Genomic DNA, 19,770 nt, shown 5'->3' with positions numbered 1-19,770 from the left:
AATCGGTTGAGTTTTGACCCATTTTACATCTTCCCTTGCCACATTTGTTAAGTGAACCACTGAAAACAACTTCAGTGGTTCACTTAACAAATGTGGCAAGGGAAGATGTAAAATTAGCAGCATTGCACGCTGCAATTACTGCAAGTTCAAATTTCACCAGGCTCAAGGTTGACTCAGCCTTCCATCCTTTCGAGGTAGGTAAAAGGAGGACCCGGATTGTGGGGGCAATAAGCTGACTTTGTATAAAAAAGAACACCGCTTGGGGGGGCCCCAAAAGCCCTACTAAGCAGGTATATACAAAAGTATGAAGGCTATTGCTTAACGCATTGTAAGCCGCCCTGAGTCTCTGGAGAAGGGCGGCATATAAATCGAACCAATAAATAAATAAATAAATTGAATCAATCAATCAATCTATAGAAAAAAAGGAAGTATTAAGTCATCAACAAAAAGAGGCTGTCAGCTTTTGGGAGGTGGGTGGGGGGGAGATTGAGGGTTGATACATTAGGCCCACAAAGTATTTTTGCTTTATTTTTATATAAATAAAATGTAAAAATTTGCATTGGACTGCACACTAATCTCGAGTGCAAAAATAGATAATTCCCTGGGACACAATTCAATATTACCTCGCCATATAAAGAAAAAACCACACACCCCAGCACACACATACACACAGAGAGGCAATCTAGAACAATAACGTCAGAGCCCACACGTAACAGTCAAAATATAAAAGAAATAAACAAAAAACGCTCAGAAAAGCCATCACCACACGCGTTCTCCACATCCTTTCGTTTAAATATATTTAAGCATCTCCTCTTTTGTCCGAGTTTCCCGATGTCGGGGATTAATCAAAGTTGACCTGCGGGCTCTCAAAGCCGCTGTCTTGTTGGCAATCCATCACCCTGTGTATGTGTTTCCTGGATTGTAGCGCATTATAGTTTTTTCCGGCTGCGGAACTCAGCACAGCGTTGTTCGGATGGGCGCTGGCAGGACGGACGGTGCCCAAGTCCGCAAACGGTGTACAACTCGAATTCACGGTCAGATGGCCGTCGGTGCAATTTATGTTTTGATTCTTGATAAGTTCCTTTTCGTGATGTCCACCCAGACGGGGTGAAAAAACAGAAGTGTCTTCCTTGACCTGGGAACGGGTGTTGGTCATGGGAAGCGCTGAATGGGAGTCTAGAGGCCCCCTGGGATATATCTTTGGATGGTGAAAGCCACCGCTGTGGTTCACATGAAGAGTCTCGCTTAATAAGCTCCAGTCAGCAGAAGACCCTTCATCTCTTACGGGAGTCTCTTGGACTTCAAAGCCAGGGGTTTTCCCAGATGTTGCCGCCTTCCACTGTCTAGCCGACGGGCAACATCCAACCTCTGTTCTTCGTGGCCTTTCGTTTAGGCGCTTATACTTTTCGCCAGGTGCTCCAAAGTCAAGTCCATCCACTGCAACGGGATGAGCACCATGAAGCTTTCCTTGAGGCACGTGAGAAGCAGCATTCTGGAATGTTCCAACTCTACACGGTAGACCTGTGCTTCCAAGTTCTTCCTCGCTGAAAGCTTCTGCAGGTGCAGCACCAACTGAAGGCTCGTCCAACTGCTTAAAAGCTTTCCTGGCCATCTGGGTTTGAGAAACTAGGCGTGGCTCGTTTTCGGCATCAAGCTGCGGTTGCAAGCTACGAGGTGTGTGTCTTTTGCCCGCGCTTTCATTGTGTGTTTGACTTTCTTTTGGGGTGGACTTACAATGTTGAGTGCAATTCGTTTGAGGTTGTTCAGCTTTGGAGTTTTGGGGTAGGACTGTAAGGCGACACGGAAAGCAAAAAGGAATTAAAACAAGCACATCCAAACTTCCCACAAATAAACTCAACATCCCCTATGTGGTAAATATTACATTCTCTCCTTATTTAAAAAAAAAAAAAAAAAGATGGCACATGTGAAAATTAGACATGGCAGTATACCTGAGTGTGGGGTTTTATTTAGTGCTGAGTTCCGAACAGGAGTTTCTAATATTTTAGCCATTGTAGCAATTTTGCCAGCAGCACATATTATTTTCTTTTCAGCCCTGCAAAAATAACAAGATTTTTTTTTAAAAAAAAATAAAAAATTCCAGTCTTTAAAAAGCCTTTCTAATCAACTAAGAATCCAAATAAGAACAAAAACGTTTGACCTTTTCTTAAAATGTTGAAGAAGGAAAGATTTATTCTTGCTACAGGGCTCCCTTTTAGCTTTATATCCATTCAATTTTAGGGAATTTGTGACATGCTGAATGAACCCGCATGTCTATATGAGGCAGAGAGGGAATGAAGGAATACATGAATATAAGAAAATTCAATGTTATTTTCTATTCAAAAGATAACAGATCTCTTTTCTTTTTCTTTTTCTCTGTCTCTGCAGCTCACCTGAAATAGTTGCATGCACTATACAGCCAGAGCAATATAAACCAGAAAATCACTTAAAAAAAAAATCAATCCACAAAAACACCTTGAGTTTGCTGAGAGTTCTCTTCACATCTAGCATCATTTGAAATGCCTCACCCTTCGTGCTTGTCGTTATCAACCAGAAGCTGTTGAAGACAGATAAGATAATATTTGCGCATTTTTCGGGCAGTCTCCTGCCGTTCCCTTAAAACTTCAGCTTTTATGATTTCTGCTGCTCTCTCCTTGCTTTCGTGGATGTAACGAAGCATGTCACCTATGAACAAACAATGCCGATTTATATTTGGTGATGCGCATAAAGCATAGAATCGCGATGGGCAACTTTCACTGCATCAGTATAGTGTGGATTTATACATAGAATTGGGAACAGTACCGAATTGTTTTGATGAGAAGACAGAGAATGAGGTTATTCCATGTATGTAGACAGGATCAGAAATTTCCTCTTTCTTTCTTCTAAGCTGCTTGCCCTTGGTACCACTACAAACACAACTGTTTACGTGTTTCACCAGTAGATACTCAACAAGACTTGAAATATGAAGACTAGTAGTGGAACTTAGAATAACTTTATTGTCACTTTGTCATGGTGGCGCAGTGGTTAGAGTGCGGTACTGCAGGGCTACTTCTGCTGCCTGCCGGCTGCCTGCAATTTGGCAGTTCAAATCTCACCAGGCTCAAGGCTAACTCAGCCTTCCATCCTTCTGAGGTCGGTAAAATGAAGACCCAAATTGTTGAGGGCAAGAAGCTGACTTTGTAAACCACTTAGAGAGGGCTGTAAAGCATTGTGAAGCAATATATAAGACTAAGTACTATTGCTATTGAATATACACTAACTGACATACATTAAAATGAAATTTCATTGCATACAGCTCTCAAAGGGTCACCACCTACAAAATACATTACAGTAGGTAACATATTAGAGGATTCCATACCATACATGGGCAAATGCTAAAAGGGAAGATCAAAGAACACGAGGCAGACCAGAAGAAGATTGGAGAGACAGGATCAAAGACACACTACAACAATGGTTGACACCGCCAGAAGAGCAAGAACCAGAACTCTGTGTCTCCTTGGCACCCGAAGCAGTAAAAGAGGAATTAAAGAAGAGAAGAACATATTAGAATTTTCCCTCTGTTGTAAGAACAGGGTGAATTGATTATGGAATCATCTTCTTCTTTACTACTTACTTTTAATTTTGCTCACTGTTTTAAGATACTGGGAACGCATCTCTTCCAAAGCTTTTCCATCACACGAACAACTAGGCTTAGAGATACAGCCTTCTGAGGACGACCTGGCAGTACAGGAAACAGAATGCCCAAACCCAGAATGAAGTTACAACTGCCCAGAAAGTTTATTATTATATTAGAATAAAAAGTTGTTATTTCTCTTGTATTGTGAGGGCTACCTGGGAGGAATATTGACACATTTCAAATCATCAAGCTGGTTCTTCATGGCAGAGTTTTCTTCCATGAGGGCTTTCATAATTTTTTCATTCTCTAAAAAAAGACGAGAGAGGAAAAAACCTTTAGGTGTTACATTTCACGTGACGTTACATAATAACCAGCAATTTGTTTTTATTATGATTTAGAATTCCAGTGGATTGTTATTCTACTAGTAACCTTTTGGACCTAGAAGGTTGTTACTCTTTAGAGAGGTTCTCATCAAATTCACTGGTAACAAAATATTGTAGTTATTCCAAGGTTCATAACAAATGCATGCCAAAACCCTCTCTATTGGCCAAATCACTTCATCTGAAAAAAGGGTGTAATATAATAACTGGGGAAAATGATACAGAACTTAACATCAAAATTACTAATAACATGACTCTGAATTGGCCGATTGCAAATGTTTTCATCCTGGAAAGAGTTATTAAACTCCTGGGAGAATGATAGGTACGGTAGTTATTTTTTATAAAAGCTATTTAACAAGTCCGTTGAAAACCTAAGTATAATTATTATTTTCTATAATAAAACATTAGGTTACTTTAACTTTAAATAAGTGTAACCGGGGTTTATTTTACATGTCAATCAATTATTAGGTCATAGAAACATCATGTTATTATATTGTGCTTGTAAGAATAAGGGATAATGTTTATATCACATATATATTTTCAGAAACATTAAACTACGTAAGAATGATGGGATTCTATTTTCACATCATCAAACAAAGCATCAAATTAAGCGCGTGCACACGTGAACTGTCTCTTCCTATTTAACATCAACATGTAAAAGATACAGACCTTGAGCTTGTTCACACTTTGTTTTTTGTTCCTTCACCGCAAGCTGGAGATGCTTGCAAGCTTTGTCGAGTTTCCTTTTCAAATCCTCACATTCTTTTTCCTTTTTTTCCAGCTGCTGTCGATAATGCTCAAAACAAACTTCGGCTTGCGACAACATATTTCTTTTTTTACATTTACCATCTGCACCAACAAATATCAGAAGTTACTGGTCACTTTTGGGCTGACCAAACAACCGAAAAGATAATCCTACCACCAGATTGTAGTTATTATGGATATCTTTAGCTGTTGTTTTAGAAGAAACTTTTCTGGAAGCTGCATAGTTTCGTCATGTACACCCATACTGTAAATCTATTCCTGGTGTTCGCTTTTTAACAATGAAGAATTAGTAGTGAATTTGAACTAGCATTCTTGAGGGAGTTCCAGTTACAAGTGTATAATTCGAGGTTTATAGTGTACAAAGCCTCAGTCTTTCATACACTTACATAGCCTTTGGAAAACCATAGGAGAGAATATTTTGAAGTTTAGCATTCATTGACACCCACCAGAAAATTGGCCAGGACTACCAGCTCAGTACTTAATGAAGGAGCTCTCTAGATTTTACTTTACAAAGATGTCATCCAGTGCCTGACACACTGAATAATATTTGTGGACTCTCCCAGCTGTAACTCTTAACATAATAACATTATTCCCAAAGTATTCTTTAATACCTGTGCAATTCTCTAAACCAGGTGTGTCCAACCTTGGCAACTTTAGGACCCGTGGCTGTGAACTCCTAGAATTCCCCAGTCAGCCAGCCAGCCTGGCTGGGGAATTCTGGGAGCTGGAGTCCACAGGTCTTAAAGTTGCCAGGGTTGGACACCTTGGTCTAAACTGTCTCTCTGTTGGCTAAAAGTAAAGGTTCCCCTCACACATATGTGCTAGTTGTTCCCGACTCTAGGGGGCAGTGCTCATCTCTGTTTCAAAGCCGAAGAGCCAGCGCTGTCCGAAGACGTCTCGGTGGTCATGTGGCAGGCATGATTCAACGCCAAAGGCGCACAGAACGCTGTTACCTTCCCAACAAAGGTGGTTCCTATTTTTCTACTTGCATTTTTTTACATGCTTTCGAACTGCTAAGGTTGGCAGAAGCTGGGACAAGTAACGGGAGCTCACCCCGTTACGCAGCACTAGGGATTCGAACCGCTGAACTGCCGACCTTTCAATTGACAAGCTCAGCGTCTTAGCCACTGAGCCAACAGTCCGCTGATGTTGGCTAGTACAGCCAATTGTGACTAGGAACAACTGAATTGATGCATTAGGTAAAAATAGAATCAGCAAGGCTCAAAGTAAAGCGAGGAAACGGATGCAATGTAATACCAAAATCTATTTCAGTCTCCTGTAAAGGTGGATGTTTTCTTAGCATCCGCTGGATTTCTACTTGCTGCTCAACATTATACATGGAACGTCTGAATTTGTCTCCTGGCTCCCCTTCACCGTTCTGCATGCAAGAGTCATCTGAATCTTTGCAATCGGAGCCCAGATCTTCATGTTTCTAGAAAGGAACACATAGAAAGAAATTTTTACAAGAATAGACAGCAATTCAGAACCAACAATCAATCTTGTATTCCAAGGGGAAAAAAATCGGGATAGCTTTATCTTAATACCAATAACAACTGCTCCTAATTACTGGTAGTCCTTGATTTACAACCACAATTGGAGCCAGAACTTCTGTCACTAAACAATTTGGTGGTTACGTGAATTCTGCCTGATTTTACAACCTTTTCTGCCGTGATCATTTCTGTAGATTAATTGATTTATTCTAGATCAGGGGTCAGCAACCCACGGCTCTGGAGCCGCATGTGGCTCTTTCATCCCTCTGCTGCGGCTCCCTGTTGTGGGTCGGCTCCATAATTGATATGGCTTTCGGTTAGGACAGGTAGAGGAAAAAGGATGCCGTGCTAGGAGGAGACACTACGGTGGGAGAACCAGACTTCCGGTTGCCTCCAGAACTGATCAGGCCGGGGGGGGGGGTGAGGGGGGCTTCCAGTTAGGACCTTTGTGGCTCCTTAAGTGTTTAAGGTTGCCGACCCCTGGTCTAGATGAAATAAGTGTCTTTAGTTATTTGCCTAAATTTGAGTGATGCCATGCTGTGGCCTATTTCAGACAACCTCCATTTTAATAGCTCTCGAAAATGCCCCTCCCTTTTCTGAGAGAAAGTCAAAGATTCAAATAAACTACTAACTGCTGAAAAAGAAAAAGACAACAGCGGAAAATAAGGTTAAGCATGTTTCACATTTAAAACGTCAGCCTGCAATGAAGGATCAATCAACGTGTTCCTTGTTCCTAGAAAAAAAATCTAAGAAAAGCTGGTTTTCAAACTGATCTCTCCTGGCTTTTACCTAATCCTACTTGCTTACCACATTCAGAGCAGAGAAGCATCTGGTTTTCTCCCCAATGAAGAAAGATTAGCTATATACATCTGGCACAGCAAAACTGCATAACTACACCTTCACTTTTCTTTCTGAGGCAAAGAGCAGCTCAAGTTGAGAATATGTTCAGTTGTGACATGTCAGGAGTGAAACTTTTCCTCACAATAAAAAGTGGGGGAGTGGAAAAGTGGAATGCAAGGACAATATGTGGAACCCGGTGACATCAAGAGCATCAATCTCTCAGCAGAGAATCTAGAACCTTAAAAAGTGTTGCAGGTAACTGGCGTACTCTTGGGTATACATTGGTTATATATATTTTTGTCACTTTTAATTTGCTTTGTTATTCCCTTTCCAAGTTAGTTTGCATTTTTTAATGTTTGACTTTGGAATTTAATAAAGGTACTATTAGAAAAAGATTTGCGAATATACAGATTCTTCTGCTTTAAATATATTTTTGTATTATATGGATATGATAGATATCAGTATTATTATTATTTTTTACTTTCATAAGCCAACCATCCCATTTTCCCTAACATTGCTCTGCTAAAACATGGAAAACAAAGGCCCATAAAATCAAAATACCAATCATTTTCTAAGGCCATGTTAAAGTTACCTGGTTCCATTTTTTCGTTGCTTTTTCAAGAATGGCATTGACCGTGCTTCGGTAGGCTTTCTGCAAACAAAATGTCAGTTTGTCTTTGAACTGGAGATGGATCTGAAGAGGAGGAGAACCGTTCCATTTAGTTTCCCAAGTACGCTCACAGCTTGCACACTGGACCAAATCCTTGTGGAGGTCATCTAAGAGAAGTTCTACCTGAACGAGAATCCTGTCCTCATACTGATGGATTTCATTTTGAAGTCTCTTGGCTTCCTGAGCAGCCCATTCCTGTTGCTTCCGGACAAGGCACATCTTCAGCTCGGCCTCTTTTTGATCCAGCAATTCTTCCTTTTGATTTTCAAGGTCTTCTTTGGCCTTTGCAAACATCTCACCGAGTTTCACTTTCTGGTCCTGTAGAAGGGCGTGGCACTCTTTTTCGTTCTGGTCTTGCATGCTGAGAATCTCCTCTTGCTTTTCTTTAATCCACTGAGAATGAGCTTTTGCAAGCTCTGCTTTAATAAGCGACGGGATCTCGTCTTCCTTCAGCTCCAGCTCCCTTCTAAGGGACAGCATCTTCTCTTCAAGCTCTTGGATTCTTCTCTGGGCTTTCTCGTTGTTCTCAAGCTGCTTTTTCCATTTCTCTTCAACAGCTGATACCTAAAGAGGCCACACAGAAGTCGGTCAGCAATGCCTTAAATGCAGGGGGTCTCCAATAAGACTTGTGGACTTCAACTCCCAGAATTCCGCAGCCAGCCACTCTAGGAGTTGAAGTCCACAAGGCTTAAAGTTGACAAATTTGGAGGACAACCCCCTCCCACCCACCCACCCACATGTGGTGTAATGCCTAAAGCTTTCTCTGGATGCTTTTTCATGGATTGGGGGTGCCATAACTCAAGTTTGAAATTAACGTAGGAGGGCGGCTGTCCAGGAGAGTCAGGCTCCTCTCTTTTCTCCTCCAGCCTATTTCATTTGTGATCATTGTGGTTAGTACTGGTGTTACCATACTTAACTATTAAACCCTAGTCATAGCTGGAAACAAATCTGAAGTTGGTACTTTTAATGGTGGTGTGGGGAAAGGATATGGCTGCACTATTGAAGACAAGTATGGTGCTAGAGAAGACTCCTGCGAGTCCCTTGGACTGCAAGGCGATCCAACCGGTCAGTCCTAGAGGAGATCAACCCTGACTGTTCTTTAGAAGGCCAGATCCTGAAGATGAAACTCAAATACTTTGGCCACCTAATGAGAAGGAAGGACTCACTGGAGAAGAGCCTAATGCTGGGAACAATTGAGGGCAAAAGAAGAAGGGGACGACAGAGAACGAGGTGACTGGATGGAGTCACCAAAGCAATTGGTGTGAGCTTAAATGGACTCCAGAGGATGGTAGAGGACAGGAAGGCCTGGAGGAACGTTGTCCATACGGTCGTGATGGGTCGGAACGACTTCACAACTAACAACAACCAATTGAAGACAAGAATAAAGGACTCTCTAAATCAAGTAGCTATTATTAACAAGCTGGACAGCATTACATTTACATTGATTAAAGGTTATTTGATAAATATTTCCAAGGGCATCTTAAAAGCTCTGAAAGTAGATACGGCAAGCTAAACTTGCTCAAACTCACTTTATTTAATTCAGAAGGTGGAAAGTTTAAGCAGCTACCCAGGCATTTGTCTGGTCCCATCAACTGACTTTCATAGTTTTTCAGCCCTAAGGCCAATGTAGTAAAATACAAAACTGTCATATAGTCACGATGAATCCATTCTCCACTACCTTTTCTGCTGCGCTGATTTCGGATTCCTTCTCCCACTTTTCTTTGGCTAGCTTCAAATGATTTTTGTACTCCTCAAGATCCGTAAGTTCTTGCAGCCACAGTGCACGAGCTTTCCTCAGAGCCAATTCCACCTACAAAGAGTAAGCCAAGGTCAAGAAGAAGCCGTTTCCGCAAGAAAAAAGCAAAAGGAAAGAAAAACCAAGTTTTGGGTCGGTTTTAATTACAGGTAGTCCTCGACTTACAACTTACAACTGAGCCCAAAATTTCTGTTGCAAAGTGAGAAGGTATTTGTTAAGTGGGTTTTGCCCCATTTTATCACCTGTCTTGCCACAGTTGTTAAGCGAATCACTGTGATTTTGTTAAGTTAGGGATACGGTTGTTAAGTGAACCTGGCTTCCCCATTGACTCTGCTCATCAGCTTGCAGGTCGCAAAAGGAGGTCCATTGCAACCGTCATAAATATGAATCAGTTGCCAAGCATCCCTTGGCAGAATCTCTTGGGAGTTGGGCGGCATAGAAATATGATTAATTAAATTAAATTAAATTAAATCCCAATGACAATGGGATGTTGCAAATGGTCGTAAGTGTGAAAAAACAGTCCTAAGTCACCTTTTTCAGGTCTCTTGTAACTTCGAATGTTCACTAAATGAACTGCTGTAACTTGAGGATTACCTGCAACGCACATACAGTTATGTTGCTTGGATTGAGATAGTTAATAACTTACCCCAAGGGGTTTTTGGGACCCAGGCTTGCAATATCAAACCTTAAAGGCTTAAGAGAACAGAATTATAACCAATGCCAAGTGCTCCACTCAACAACCCTTGTTTAGCAATGGAAATCCTGGTCACAATTAGGTATGGCTGTTAAGTCAAGGATGACCTTAGTCGTGTTTTTTTAAGATTTAGTCCTAAAGCAATTAGTGCTGCAGGCTACATCCACTGACTGCCGGTTGCCAGCAGTTCGATTCTGACCGGCTCAAGGTTGATTCATCCTTCCGAGGTCAGTAAAATGAGGACCCAGATTGTTGGGTTTGTGATACGTTGACACTGTATTTAGATTTCTATACCGTTTTACAGTGCTTTACAGGCCTCTCTAAGCGGTTTACAGCAAGGGTGTCAAACTCGAATTCATTGAGGGCCGCATCAGGGTTGTGTTTGACCTCGGGGGGCAGGGGTGGGCGTGACCAGTTTGACGTCACTCATGTCGGGGATGCCTGTGGCGGCCTGAGTGCTCTGCCAGCGAAAACGGGCTCCTGAGCTCCATTTTTGGCTGCAACAGCCTCTTGCAACCCTCTACCAGCGAAAACGGAGCTCCATTTTTGCTGGCAGAGGCACCAGAGGCCATTCCTTTGATGTTTCCAGGGAGGCCCTACGGGCCAGATCCAGCCTCTGAGCCTTGAGTTTGACACCCCTGGTTTACGGTGTCAACGTATCACAAACCCAACAATCTGGGTCCTCATTTTACTGACCTCGGAAGGATGAATCAACCTTGAGCCGGTCAGAATCGAACTGCTGGCAGGCGGCAGTCAGTGGATGTAGCCTGCAGCACTAATTGCTTTAGGACTAAATCTTAAAAAACACGACTAAGGTCATCCTTAAGATTTAGTCCTAAAGCAATTAAGGGTTCAAGGCTCAGAGGCTGGATCTGACCCATGGGGCCTCCCTGGAAACATCAAAGGAATGGCCCGTGGTGCCTCTGCCAGCAAAAATGGAGCTCCGTTTTTGCTGGTAGAGGGTTGCAAGAGGCTGTTGCAGCCAAAAATGGAGCTCAGGAGCCCGTTTTCGCTGGCAGAGCACTCAGGCTGCCACAGGCATCCCCGACATGAGTGATGTCATGCTGGTCACGCCCACCCCGGCTCCCCCCCGAGGTCAAACACAACCCTGATGCGGCCCTCAATGAATTCGAGTTTGACACCCTTGCTGTAAACCGCTTAGAGAGGCCTGTAAAGCACTGTAAAGCGGTATAGAAATCTAAATAATTCCTTGACACTGATTCACCTTGTGTATCTTTTGGTTTTATCTGGAACCCCTTAAAAATAAAGCCGTACGTCCGCCTGTCACCTGAGTGGCAATGCTCTCGTGATAGTTCGCTTCATGCTCCCTCAACGACTTTTCTTTTGCTTTCAGAGCCTCCCGAAACGACGCCGTTTGCTCCTCTACCGCCTCTGCAATCACTTGGCGCAGGGTTTCCTCCGTTTGGCTGCCATGATCTGTGAGTTCCACCGCGGCTCTCTTGGTCTCTTCCAAAGCCTGGGTCAGTCTTTGTTGCCATTTTTTTTCAACTTCCTGACAAGCCTGCTCTTGGGCCTGTAGGGAACAGAAGACTGCGCTAAACAAAAGATAAATTCCGTATGGAAAATCTTTGGGGGGGGGGAGCCTAAAAAAACCAAGAAGGTTTGGCTTCTTTGTTTGTTTGTTTTTCTAGTAAGCAGAAAGAATAGGAGCTGGAGATTGAACTTGCCCAGAGAAAGGATTGAGATGTTTTCAGAGAATACCGTACTTTTTGGAGTATAAGACGCACCTTTTTCCTCCCCTAAAAGGGGGTGAAAATTTGGGTGCGTCTTATACACCGAATGTAGCCCCCCCGCCCACCCACTTGCCCCCACCTTTTGGCCTCTGCCTCCCAGCAATTTACCTCCTTGCAGCAAGCAGCAAGAAGAAACAGCCCATTTCAGCTTCAGCAGAGTCTAATTAGCATAAGTTGATTGTCCCTTGGATCGGCCTCCCGACTCTCAGCTGTTTCAGGCTGCAGGGATTGCCCTTGCCTATTGCTGCGTGGGCCTCTGCTGCTTGCTGCAAGGAGGTAAATTGCTGGGAGCAGATATTTTTTTTTCTTGTGCTAATCAAGCTATGCTGAAAACAAAAATGAAAGTAAAGCAAGCTATTTGCTGTTTGCTGCAACAAGCCAAATTGCTGGGAGGCAGAGGCAGATTTCTTTTTCTTGTTTTCCTCATCCAAAAAAGGTAGGTCCATCTTATAGTCCGGAGCGTCTTTTACTCCGAAAAATACTGTACTTGCAAAACATTAAGTGAGGGGTCCTTGGTGCTCTCTGAGCTTTCTTGCATATGTTTCATTACCCTAACTAGATAACATCATCAGTGCTAGTAAAAAATTAAGTATCAAAGATCCACGAGCTTCCTTAAAATCAAAAGGATACCCATTTTATACTAGAAGAAGCTGAATTATATCTGCCACTGAAAAAGTGATTTCCTGCTATGTTTTTAAAACCCAGGAATAAGCTCTTCAAGAGGAGGGGTGCGGTGGCCTAGAGGTGGAGCTCTCGCCTCACAATCAGGAGGCTGTGAATTCGATCCTAAGTAGAGGCAGATATTTCTCTCTCTGGGCACAATGAGAATATATCTGCTGAACAAAATTCCGCATTGGCGACAGGAAGGGCATCCGGCCAGTAAACGCTCTGCTAGCTCTTTTCAGTTGCCCAGACTCCACCTCGCAAGGGATTATGGGGTCATTAAAAGAAGATGAATAAGCTCTTCAAGATCCAGGTGAATTTCTTCACAACCCCACCCACCCAGTCTGTGAAACTACACTGGAAGCTCCCATTTGGGGGATGGTAGAAGCATCAACACACCTCTTTCTGTTCTTTCTCCCAAATGTTTTTGGCAAGTTTCACTTCACTGTCAATACGCTGCTTTACGTCGGCTTCTTTTTCCTTCTGCCACTGGTTCTTCGTTAGTTCCAGGGAATTCTTGTATGTTTCTTCTAGTTCCTTCCTTAGTTTGTTCAAAGAATCTTCTTTTTCCACCAGTAACTGTTAATGTTAAGAGTAGATGTTAGGACATCATTCAGATAAGAGGTTGTATTGATTAAAGAGGTAAAAAGTGAAGACCTCTGGCAGTTCCCCTCATTGCACAAATTTCTTATTGCATATATCAGGGGTGTCAAACTCAAGGCCCAGGATCTGGGATCCGGCCCGCAAGATGCTTAGATCTGGCCTACCGGGCCAACTTGGAAAAAGCAAAAGACCAACATGCATGCCTCTGCTAGCAAAAATGGAGCTCCATTTTCAGTGGCAGAGGGTTTTAGGAGGCCGTCACAGCCAGAAACAGAGCTTGGGAGCCCTTTTTCGTTGGCAGAGCGTTCGAGCCTCCAGACACCCCTGACATAAGTAACATTGAGCTGACCATGCCCACCTTAGCCCCCCGAGGTCAAACACAACCCTGATGCGGCCCTCATATGAAAACGAGTTTGATACTCCTGGCATATGTTAACATACTACCTCTTACTCAAAAGCATTTCTTCATCCTATTGAAGTGGGATGATTACACTAGGAGCAGTGGTGGTGCAGTGGTTAGAATGCAGTATTGCAGGCTAACTCTGCCTACAGCCTGGCGTTCGATCCGACTGTCTCAAAGTTCACTCAGCCTTCCATCCTTCCGAGGTCAATTATTGCAGTAACAATTGCAACAGCACTTAAGACTTATATACCGCTTCACAGTGTTTTACAAGAATCCTCTTCTAAGCAGTTTATAGCGTCAGCACATTTTCCCCAACAATCTGGGTCTTCATTTTACCGATCTCAGAGGGACGGAAGGCTGAATCAACCTTGAGCCAGTCAGAATCAAACTCCAAGCCTGTGGAAGAGTTTTCCTGCAAAACTGCATTCTAACCACTGAGCCACCAGGGCTCCTGGTGTAATCATACATCCCACTAATTAGGGAGAGGTTTTAGTCCTGCTATTTTGCAACCTCTCTCTCTGCACAATAAACTAAGGCTATTTGGGCCTCTACCTTTTCCTCCCTCTGCTGCTGCTCTTGTTCAAATGCTGCTTTCAGAATGGCGGCCTGCTCATCTTTCTCCTTGCAGACGGCGAGGTAACATTCTTTCACTACAATCATCTCTTTGTTCAGGTCATCGATGTCCAACCTAGAAAAAAGTGAAACAAAACAACCAAGACGTCGTCAGGTCACGAAACCTACACGAAGAATAAACTTATTTCAGATGTTTCCATTTTAACTGTTCAAATAAATTCATACTTTAACTGAGCAATGTTCTCTTCGTAAGCGTGGATGAGTTTTTCTTTCTCTGCGGCATGTTTTCCTGCAGTCTCCTCAAGGAGCTTTTTCTTTGTGTCTTCATAATGTTGCCAGTAGGTTCTTTCACACCTGGAGGAGGAAAGGGAAAAGCTTAATGTATTGCTTGGAAAAGCATGAGAGATCCAGGGCCTAAAGGTAAAGGTTGCTCTCGCACATATGTGGTAGTTGTTCCCGACTTTAGGGGGCGGGGCTCATCTCCGTTTCAAAGCCAAAGAGCCAGCACTGTCCGAAGACGTCTCCATGATCATTGTACTTGCATTTTTTACGTGGTTTTGAGCTGCTAGGTTGGCAGAAGCTGGGACAAGTAATGGGAGCTCATCCCGTTACGCGGCACTGGGATTCGAACCGCTGAACTGCCAACCTTTCGATCGACAAGCTCAGCGTCTTAGCCACTGAGCCACCGCGTCCCATTTATACTGTCCCAGGACAGTATAAACGCAGCTTCACCGGCCACATCCATCCAAATTTTGAAGAACACAGTACAAAAAAGATAAGTGTATTATGATAAAGATGCTGTCGTCCAGTCAACCAGCAAAAGCTCTCCAGAAGAGTTTCTATTTTACCAGTTCTCAGAAAGCAATTCCATGGTGCCAAACTTGTTTCCAAGGGAAACAATTATACAAGTCCAGGGATATGACACAGAAACTTCAATTTTCCCCACCAAGTCACCTGTCGAGGGCTTCTTGTTTATCCCGATCAGAGTCATGGATCATCTGCCTCATTTGACTGCACAGGTCTTGATTAGCATTTTTTAGATGCTCCTTGCCTTCCAGAAGTTCCTGAATACGTGCATTGTGACTCTGATGAAAGAGAGACAGTATTAAACATGACCTCATATTTTATTCTTTTGAAACATATTTCCAGGCTGCTGCAATCAAGATTGTTTTTGGCAGCACGCAGGGTGTTAATGTGGCATTGCACTTGAATTATTAATCTTTCTGGCTTTAAGAATTATGTATGATGAACAACATTATCAGACCCTTGAGACGGGACAGAAAAATTCATAAGATTCCTATCTAGGCGGTAGATGCAAAAAAGAATTACAGTGAAGAAAGTAAGCAGTTGTAAAAAAAAAAAAAAAAAAAATTCTCAGAAAATGCATTTCCCTTTGGAGAGTGTGTAAAATGCCGCTCAAAACAAGTCATTATTCATTCTAGGTGTGTTGCATAAAAATGGCCCTCCTCAACATCAGAGATAGCTCATGTTTTTAAAAAAGTGTTAGAAATAAAAGGTGCTTCAGACTCCTGATTTTTTTTTTTTTTTTTTTTGCTACCATCAGCTAACACGGTTCTCTGCCTGCAACATAATGCAAATCAACGTTTTCCAAATTGTGGCCCCTAATGAATCGAGGTGTTAATTCCATGGGTTTCCAGCCATATATCTATCTAATGTTTGATGGAACTTCAGCTTGGTTAAGGACTCTCCAAAGCACTTGAAGGCAAGACAAGAAGCAGTGAAAGGAAACCAATCAGGGAGAGAAGCGGCCTAGAATTAAGGAGAAATTTCCTGACAGTTAGAACAATTAATCAGTGGAACAACTTGCCTCCAGAAGTTGTGAATGCTCCAACACTGGAAGTTTTTAAGAAGAGATTGGACAACCATTTGTCTGAAATGGTATAGGATTTCCTGCCTGAGCAGGGGGTTGGAGTAGAAGACCTCCAAGGTCCCCACCAACTGTTATTTTATTGGTTTTCCAAGAACTGTTATGAATGCCATTCTACAAACAGGCATTTCTGTGCATAGAGCAGGACTGTCAAACTCTCGGCCCACGGCCCGATGCATCACTCGCTGGCCATGCCCCCGCCTGGTTTAGCGATTGGGGGAAAAGTCCCAATATGTCATGTGACGCAGCCATGAAGACACGGGTTTGACACCCCTGGCATAGAGGATGCTATGATTTTCGTGAGAGGGACACTTGAGGCCTATCTTTGTGAACTGTGGCTTTCTCTCGCTTTTCATTCTGTCTGAAGGTGTCATGTGTTTTAATGGTCCGCCTGCAGCTCTTTAGCTTATAGAAAACTAATTAACCTTAAAACAGATTTGTCTGATTTTATAAGACAAATCCTCTCGTTTTATCTTCAAATTGGATCACAGCATGGGAATATCTTATCCAATCAGACACTAACGATACTTCATCCCGAGACATGAAAAAAAAAGTACCTCAATCTCCTGTTGCATTTCCTGGTTTTCCTTTTTGAGCCTCAGCATTTCATCGGAGGAACGACACTCTGTGGAATCAGATGGACTCTCCATGTTTTTCCCTTTGGCCTAATATAAAATAGAAGTTCAGAGAACACTTTGTTAGTTCTCGATTGAAATCGCTCTCTCATCAGAAGGCATTTTATACAACCAAGAACCTATCTTAAAAATGTATACAGTCCCACTCCAATTTATTTATTTATTTATTTTATTAGTTCAATTTATATGCCGCCCTTCTCCGGAGATTCAGGGCGGCTTACAATGCATTAAGCAATTTGTAGGAGATGATAAAGATAAGATAGTATTAGGCTGTGTTAAACATTAGGCTTTTTTCTTTTAACTATTTGGTGTAGAAGAAAGTTGATGTTCCATGGAACAAGGCAAGGTTAATGGAGAATTGGGCAATATGTCTTGCTATCTGAGAATAATCTACTTCAACTTTCTGTCCTCTTTCTGCTGCAACAGAGAAAGCAGCAATAAAAACACAGCAAACAGGATAGGAATGGGTAGACAATTTTTTTTTGTCTTTTAATGACCCTGTAATCCCTTGCATTGGGATGGAGTCGGAGCAACTGGATGGAGCTGAGTGTTTACTGGCCGGATGCCCTTCCTGTCGCCAGATGCCCTTCCTGTCGCCAATGTGGAGTTTGCAGCAGATATATTCTCATTGTCCCCAGAGAGAGAATTATCTGCCTCTATCTAGGATCGAACTCACAGCCTCCTGATTGTGAGGGAAGAGCTCCACCTCTAGGCCACCGCACCACTCAGGAATGGGTAGACAATGTTTACTACATTACTCTCCAGATTCAAAAATGCTCCAATGGTACAATAGACAAATAAGGATCTCTAAAGCTCAGTTGTTTCCCCTCTAGATCAATATGCCTTTACATCATGGGTCACAGTTTGGATCTCAGTGGACATTCAAGTGTAGTCAGCCATATCATACACTAGCCGACTAAGCCATCCATCCAAACTTCAGCACTAAATAACTGATTCAGGAGTCGTCAAAATCAGGTGACCACGAGTAGATAAATGGGTACCACTTTGGTGGACAACTTCACAGGGACGCAAAAGGAGCTCCCAACTGAGCATTCCCCCCCCCCCCCCAAGCAATGGTGATGTTACCAGCAAATCCTTTCACTACAGAAGCATTTCGGTGCTTCCGATATGGAAGTATTAGTATCACGTACAGATCATAGCTACCCAAGAAGGCATTTTTGCCAAGGATGAAGAATTACAAGGAAAAATATATAATGTTTTAACGGGATGTCTGAAACGTGCTCTAGCTTTCAAAGCACATTTCTCAAGAAAAGAAAATGAATGTTTATTGCTTACGTGATTGGTTGAGTGTTTGCTACTTCAATTATATCTTTCTAACCCCTTGTCATCGTTCTTTTTCTTCCTACAGCTATCCAAATTCTCTACTACAAGGCTGCTTTCTCTCAGTGAGCTTTCTAAGCTCTGAGTAAAAACTGTCTCCCTCCATCAGGTTTCTGGCATGAGAGTACTTATAAAACAAACAATTACTTACAAATTCACTTTTTTGTCAGCAAACAAAGCAGCAATTTTGTTTCATCACTAATGTTTCTGGGGTCTTTTACTCAGATGTTAGAAACCTGTGGCTTAACTGAAATTCTCAGCAGTCTCATTCAGCAAAGTCAACAATGGGAGCTTTCTGGAGTTTGAAAGTCAGCAACATCTGGAAGACTTCAGGTTCTCTACAGTAATCTTTTCTTGGGGGATTTCTGCAGCAGCAGTTTATTCCGCTAACAGCCAACATCCTGTCTTCCAAATATTAATTCACAATTCACTGCAATATTTCTTGTGTATTGCTTATCAAAACAAGTTGTCCACCCAAAGCATTCCAAAGTTGTGGTGAAACTTGTATTTTGATCAAAGCTACTCCTGGGGGAAACTGAGGCAAGGTCAGTCATAACTGAGCTATGCAGCTACAATGAGAAAAAATGATTAGGTTGAATAAATTAGAAATATCACCCAATCTGGCCCATAAGAAAAATTTCTAGTAATTCCAATTCACCACAATCACTGCATTTTGTCCAATAAATAAAAAAACAAACAAACCCAGAGCTAAATTGCTAACTTTTTAATGTCTATATGAAAGAGAGAGAATGGGTAATCTTCATTATGGTCACTAGCAGCCACTTTCATAAAACAGAAAATTATATTCATATCAAAGTTATTGACATACAAAATAAGTAACGCCTCTCACATACATTTGATTTTACCAGCTGCTGCTTCAGTTCTTGTATGATCTTGTGACAATCTTCAAGCTCGTTTTGCAGTCGAGAAATCCGGCTCCTCTTCGTTTTGTTACTGCTCAGTGACCGCTCCATTTCAACCTTCAGCTCTAAAATTATTTCATCTTTAGAAAGTCCTTTATCTGTTTCTTTATTCAATGAACAACTGTCAAATATTAAAGATAAGAGAGGTGAGAAGTGAAATCATACAGATTTTATTAGAAATTCTGAACTGCATAAAATTACTACCTAAGGTTGCACATAAGCTACCCCGAATTAAAAATTCTATTGTCATAATTCGCTTTTCAGCCACACTGAAATCTAACTGTATTTAGACAATGCATTCATCCACTGCAGAAAAATTACAGTGCTCTGGCTCTCGGATATCAATAATTGTTTCATCTGCTGTGTGAATCTAGCTATTGTAGGGTTTTTTTTTTTAAAAAAAAAAAAGCAATCAAAGCAGCAATGTCTTAACATGACATGTAAACCAGGTCGTAACGGGCTTGCTTAATTTTCACTTGTGTGAACCCAAACAATTATGGTTGAACAAACCATGGTTAAGCATGGAGATGGAGGCAGTTATGTCTTATTTTGATCTAGAACTATTCTTAAATAAAAAGGTAAAGGTTTACCTGTCAACCATGTCTGGCTCTAGAGCACGTTGCTCATCTCCGTTTCTTGGCTGAGGGAGCCAGCGTTGTCCAAAGACATTTTCTGTGATCATGTGGCCACCATGACTATATGCCAAAGGCACACAGAACGCTATTACCTCCCCACCAAAGTGGTACCTATTAATCTACTTGCATTTGCATACTTTTGAA

At 42.1% G+C, this 19,770-nt stretch overlaps 1 protein-coding gene across 1 annotated transcript in view; it reads right to left on the bottom strand.

The window, feature by feature from the left end:
* Positions 1–384: 384 nt before the first annotated feature.
* The window catches only part of CEP152 (centrosomal protein 152), a 41,943-nt gene continuing 22,557 nt past the window's right edge, over positions 385–19,770 (bottom strand). The window contains exons 13-28 of the mRNA XM_070953413.1: positions 18,923–19,112; positions 16,650–16,757; positions 15,159–15,289; positions 14,430–14,558; positions 14,184–14,319; positions 13,025–13,204; positions 11,497–11,742; positions 9,437–9,568; positions 7,681–8,322; positions 6,016–6,190; positions 4,663–4,842; positions 3,829–3,919; positions 3,611–3,714; positions 2,526–2,682; positions 1,950–2,053; positions 385–1,788 (exon numbers count right to left, since the gene is read on the bottom strand). Of these exons, the coding sequence (XP_070809514.1) occupies positions 842–1,788; positions 1,950–2,053; positions 2,526–2,682; positions 3,611–3,714; positions 3,829–3,919; positions 4,663–4,842; positions 6,016–6,190; positions 7,681–8,322; positions 9,437–9,568; positions 11,497–11,742; positions 13,025–13,204; positions 14,184–14,319; positions 14,430–14,558; positions 15,159–15,289; positions 16,650–16,757; positions 18,923–19,112 (3,652 nt within the window). The 3' untranslated portion in view covers positions 385–841. The remainder of the gene's footprint in view (positions 1,789–1,949; positions 2,054–2,525; positions 2,683–3,610; positions 3,715–3,828; positions 3,920–4,662; positions 4,843–6,015; positions 6,191–7,680; positions 8,323–9,436; positions 9,569–11,496; positions 11,743–13,024; positions 13,205–14,183; positions 14,320–14,429; positions 14,559–15,158; positions 15,290–16,649; positions 16,758–18,922; positions 19,113–19,770) is intronic.

This window comes from Pituophis catenifer, unplaced genomic scaffold, assembly GCF_029215685.1.
Source record: "Pituophis catenifer annectens isolate HBS135680 unplaced genomic scaffold, rPitCat1.0.hap2 SCAF_14, whole genome shotgun sequence".
NCBI lineage: Eukaryota > Metazoa > Chordata > Lepidosauria > Squamata > Colubridae > Pituophis > Pituophis catenifer.
The sequence above is the reverse complement of the archived record's forward strand: the minus strand, read 5'-3'. Positions and strand labels throughout refer to the sequence as shown.